Below are 5,000 nucleotides of genomic sequence, written 5' to 3'. Positions count from 1 at the left end.
CCATTCCAATAGAATGATCATGATGATAATAATAATGATAGAGATGATAATGATAGTTACAACAATAATAATAATGATAGTAATTATGTCTTTACTCCGTGTTCTTTATTTCCTTTCCTCTCTATTCCTCGCTTCATCTTATCCCCTTTCCTCCTCCTTCCTCTTGTTTCCATTTTTATTCTCATCTCTCTGTCTTCTTCTCCTGTTCAACTATTCCGTCTTTTTCCTTTTGTTTTAATTAAGGATCAAAGAAGAAGACGACTGTGTCATTGTACCCTTTTAGAGAATGTGATGTGGATATTTCCCGTTGATTTTTAAGGTAATGATATGCAAATTATTTGAGAATTATATGAGAATTATAGAGACATAGGTACATAGAGACAGTCATAGATATATATAGATACGTGGATTTATAAGATAGTTATATAATGACATAGTATCTATCTGGGTATCCAACAGAGGGATGAAATGCAGCCAGACGCAAAGACAGACAAGATGGCAGCAAACCAGAGATCTCTTACCTTCACTTTGCAGATGAAGGCCATGTGGTTCTTGGACTCCTCGTTCATGGGGATATCCATGACGTTCTTCTCGGAGATGTTGAACTTGGCCCACCACCCGTGGAAGTTCCAGCTGTTCACTCCCACTACGAAGTTCGTGGTGTCGTTGTAATGTCCTTCGGCATTAAAGTTGGGGCCGTAGCCGACCACCGTCTCCACGTCCTCGAGGTCGGACGCGCCGCCGCCCTCCACGTGCGCTCCGGGCCCGCCCTCTGGATTCGCCCCGGCGCTGTCGGGTCCCGAGAACTCGTGGCTTCCTTCGTCACCAGGGTTCGAACCCTCGTGACTCGCATCGTGGTTCCCTTCGCCACCCGAGCTCGACTCGGCTTCGAGACTCGCAGCTTGGTTTTCTGCGTGATTCGAATCGGTGCCTCCGATGTTCGTAGCACTGTCTACTCCACTAGGGACGCCTTCTTGCGGTCCGTAAATTTCTAAAGACCCATTATCGGTTCCTTGGTCAGCATTATCGGAGGCGCCCTCGACCGCCGACCCCGCAGCACCCGCCACGGGGTCGGCTCCAAGGCCATCCTGGGTCAGCACAGGGAGGACGCACGCAGCGAGCACCAGGAGTGTCCATATCAGCTTTGTGTAGTTTGACATCATGAGCAACGTCCTTTTTTCCTTTTCACTCCTGTCTTTCGAAGTCTTATTGTTGTGTATCAGCACCCACTGTATTACGGATTAGATTAAGATTATCAATCACCGGCTGTTTATCACTGTAACGCGTCAAGTGGAAGAGAAAGATAAGATGTGAATATATGCGTCTACCAATTAGATTATGTACATTCCGTTAGCTGACTCTTAGACTCTTTTCATTTCTTCAAGAAATCAAGACTAAGGAAAAGCGAATGAGCATAAAGCGTGTCACACTTTGGATCTGTCTGTCTCTTGAACTTCGAAGGAGGACAGTGACCGCCGCCGAAGATCGCTCGGATCACAACTGACGTCGAACTGGGTCTCGTATCCGCCAACTAGCACACAAGGTCAAATGAGAGTAGGTCACACCTTGCTGGCTCTTCCCCTCCCCCACCCATCTCCCCTCTACCACCTGCACTCCTCACCCTCTCCCCTGATCTCCCCCTGGATACCTCCCGTTACCCCAGATCTCCCCCCTGGCCCCCTTCCCCAATTACACCCCTTCCCAGCCCCCGGATCCCCTCCCCTTACCTAAAACCTCTCCCTCCCCAGCCCCCGGGCCCTCTCCCCTTACCTAAAACCTCTCCCTCCCCAGCCCCCGGGCCCTCTCCCCTTACCTAAAACCTCTCCCTCCCCAGCCCCCGGGCCCTCTCCCCTTACCTAAAACCTCTCCGCCCCTCCCCCCCTGGCACCCTCTTCCTTTACCTAAGACATCTCCCTCTCCCCCCCTGGCACCTCCCCTGGCACCCTCTCCCCTTACCTATGACATCCCCCCACTCCCCCCCTGCCCCCCTGCCCCCGCTCTCTTTACACCTGCTCTGGACGTGACGAGCAGATGTGCAGGCGGGCGTTCGACGCAAATAATAAAAAAAAAAAAACCTTACTTTGCATATCGAGATTCAAAGCCAATTTCTGTTTTGCGCTTCAACGGACTGGACAGGTCATTCGATGAACTGGGATATGAGTTCGAAGTAAAGACACATAGAAAAAAAAAATCTTGTGCGATAATATACTACTTCGAAACGTATATATTGCGGGTTATATTGTGACCTATTTATTCGTCCATTTATCGACGCCACAGCAAAGTCGCGTGAAACCTTCATCCTTGTTCTTTTCGTAACCTCTATTCCTTGTTTTTTTATTTTTCTCTCTCTCTTCTTACCTACCTAGTTAGCTACTTACCTACCTACCTCAATCCCTCTTCCCTTCTTCCTTCCTTCCCTACCTCCCTCCCACTCTCCCTCTCGCTCACTTACTCACACACTTATTCAATCACTCATTTACTTACTCGCTCACTCGCTCACTCATTCACTCACTTACTCACTCACTCACTCACTCTCTCTCTCTCTCTCTCTCTCTCTCTCTCTCTCTCTCTCTCTCTCTCTCTCTCTCTCTCTCTCTCTCTCTCTCTCTCTCTCTCTCTCTCTCTCTCTCTCTCTCTCTCTCTCTTTCTCTCACTCTCTATCTATCTATCTATCTATCTCTCGCAAGCTCGCTTCCTCTCTCTCACTCAATATCTCTCCTTTCTCCCCCCCCTCCCTCCCTCCATCTCATTCCACCTCCCTCTCCTTCTCCCTCTCTCTCTCTCTCTCTCTCTCTCTCTCTCTCTCTCTCTCTCTCTCTCTCTCTCTCTCTCTCTCTCTCTCTCTCTCTCTCTCTCTCTCTCTCTCTCTCTCTCTCTCTCTCCTCCATTTCTCTCCGTTATTCTCGACACCCCCCTCCCCCCTCCTCCTCCGTTCCTCGTATTTTTCAATTCTATGCACGAGATAAATGACGGTCACAAAGGCCTTTGCGTTGCACTATAAACGGAGGGAAAAAGGGATGATTCGTGGCGTTATGCTGATTGGCGATTCTGACGAAGGGGGAAAATGTGAGAGGTAAAAGAAGAGAAGAGAAGAGAAGAATGGGAAGAGAGGAAGGTGAGAGGAGGAGGAGGAGAAAGGGGAAGAGAGGAAGGAGAGAAGAGGAGAGAAGAAAGAGTCTTTTTTTTTAATGGAAGAGAGGTGGGATGTGACAGGAGAAAGGGAGGAGGAGAGGGGACAAGAGGGAGAAGAAAGCGAAGAGTGACATACGGAGGGAGGAGGAGGAATGGGAAGAAATAAAAGGAGAGGAGGAAAGAGAACATAGATAATGAAGGAAGGAGAGAGGAGGAAGAAAGGGAAGCGAGTATAGGACAACAGGAAAGAAGAGAGAGAAAGGAAAGAAGAGGAAAGAAGAAAAAGAAAGGAAAGAAGAGGAAAGGGGCGAGAAGGATAAAGGGAAGAGAAAGAGAAGATCTAGGGGCTAGAATAATGGAAGAAAAAGTATTGAGGAGGAATGGAGAACATCTCTCTCTTCTCTATCTCCTCTCTCTCTCTCTCTCTCTCTCCTCTCTCTCTCTCTCTCTCTCTATCTCCTCTCTCTCTCTCTCTCTCTCTCTCTCTCTCTCTCTATCTCCTCTCTCTCTCTCTCTCTCTCTCTCTCTCTCTCTCTCTCTCTCTCTCTCTTCTCTCTCTCTCTCTCTCCTCCTCTTTCTCTCTCTCTCTCTCTCTCTCTCTCCTCTCTCTCTCTCTCTCTCCTCTCTCTCTCTCCTTTCTCTTTCTCTCCTTTCTCTTTCTCTCCTCTCTCTTTCTACCCTCTCTCTATCTCCTCTCTCTCTCCTCTCTCTTCTCTATCCCCTCTCTCTTCTTTATCTCCTCTCTCTTCTCTATCTTCTCTCTTTCTCTCTCTCCCTCCCTCCTCTCTCCCTCTCCTCTCTTTCCTCTCTCTCTCTCTCTCTCTCTCTCTCTCTCTCTCTCTCTCTCTCTTTCTCTCTCTCTCTCTCTCTCTCTCTCTCTCTCTCTCTCTCTCTCTCCTCTCTCTCTCTCTCTTCTCTCTCTCTCTCTCTCTCTCTCTCTCTCTCTCTCTCTCTCTCTCTCTCTCTCTCTCTCTCTCTCTCTCTCTCTCTCTCTCTCTCTCTCTCTCTCTCTCTCTCTCTCTCTCTCTCTCTCTCTCTCTCTCCATCTCATTGCTGGATTATATATAATTATATTATATCATATTATATTATATTGTATTATAATCATAATAATAGCAAAAACGATAAGGGGAGAATATAGAAAAAGGGAACTAGCATGAGAGAGATGGAAAAGAGAGAGGGGGAGAGAGAAAGAGAAAGAGTGATAGAAAGAGAAAAAGGAAAGCGAAGGAAAATATGTCATAGGGAAGTTTTATAAAATCCCCAAATTGAAACAATGGAAAACATATGAATATTTCGAAAGAAAATATGAGAAATATGAAAGAGGAAAGCACAAACGAAAGGAGAAATCAATAGATAAAAAGGGATAAAAGAGATGTCACGAAACAAATGAAGTCGAGTATGCGAAGAAAGATGTGAAGTGTCATCAACGATCTTACGGTTAACAAGAAGCAGAATTATGAGTAAGACTAAGACTGAGGAAAGGAAAGAAACATAATTGGAAATATTTGCTTTGGAATTTTTTAAAAATTGTATTTGCGACGTGTTTGTTTGTTTGTAAGTTTGTGTGTGTGTGTGTGTGTGTGTGTGTGTGTCTGTGTGTACACATGATGAGGAAATTAATGAATGGTTGAACAAGAGAGTAAAATTATTGCTCTAGCAAATAGATATAACCACATTCTAATAAAAAAAAGGAAACATGATAGCACTGATGATGAAAACACAGAACCGAAGGAGGGCCACACCACTCACAACCACACGCGGCACTATACTGAAGGTACCACTCGCCCCCCCCTCCCCCTCCCCCATGCCCCTTCAACCCCCTCTTTTCAACCCCCACCCCTACCCCTAACCCCTCCCCCCACCCC

At 46.8% G+C, this 5,000-nt stretch overlaps 1 protein-coding gene across 4 annotated transcripts in view; it reads right to left on the bottom strand.

Annotated features, from left to right (window-relative positions):
* LOC122263353 (uncharacterized) overlaps positions 1-4,897 on the bottom strand; it is a 57,088-nt gene extending 52,191 nt beyond the window's left edge. Inside the window, exons 1-2 of one of the 4 annotated variants that reach the window (XM_086548951.1) lie at positions 4,878-4,897; positions 522-1,276 (exon numbers count right to left, since the gene is read on the bottom strand). In XM_086548951.1, coding sequence (XP_086405077.1) covers positions 522-1,163 — 642 coding nt within the window. In that variant the 5' untranslated portion in view covers positions 1,164-1,276; positions 4,878-4,897. Of the gene's footprint in view, positions 1-521; positions 1,563-4,861 lie in introns of those variants that run through there. The other 3 variants (XM_086548952.1, XM_086548953.1, XM_086548954.1) reach the window with 3 other exon arrangements.
* Between the last annotated feature and the right edge of the window lie 103 nt (positions 4,898-5,000).

Source organism: Penaeus japonicus, unplaced genomic scaffold (genome assembly GCF_977035675.1).
Source record: "Penaeus japonicus unplaced genomic scaffold, GWHDUDI00000001_assembly GWHDUDI00000021, whole genome shotgun sequence".
In the NCBI taxonomy this organism is placed as follows: Eukaryota; Metazoa; Arthropoda; class Malacostraca; order Decapoda; family Penaeidae; genus Penaeus; species Penaeus japonicus.
This window is presented reverse-complemented; position numbering and strand designations above follow the sequence as displayed.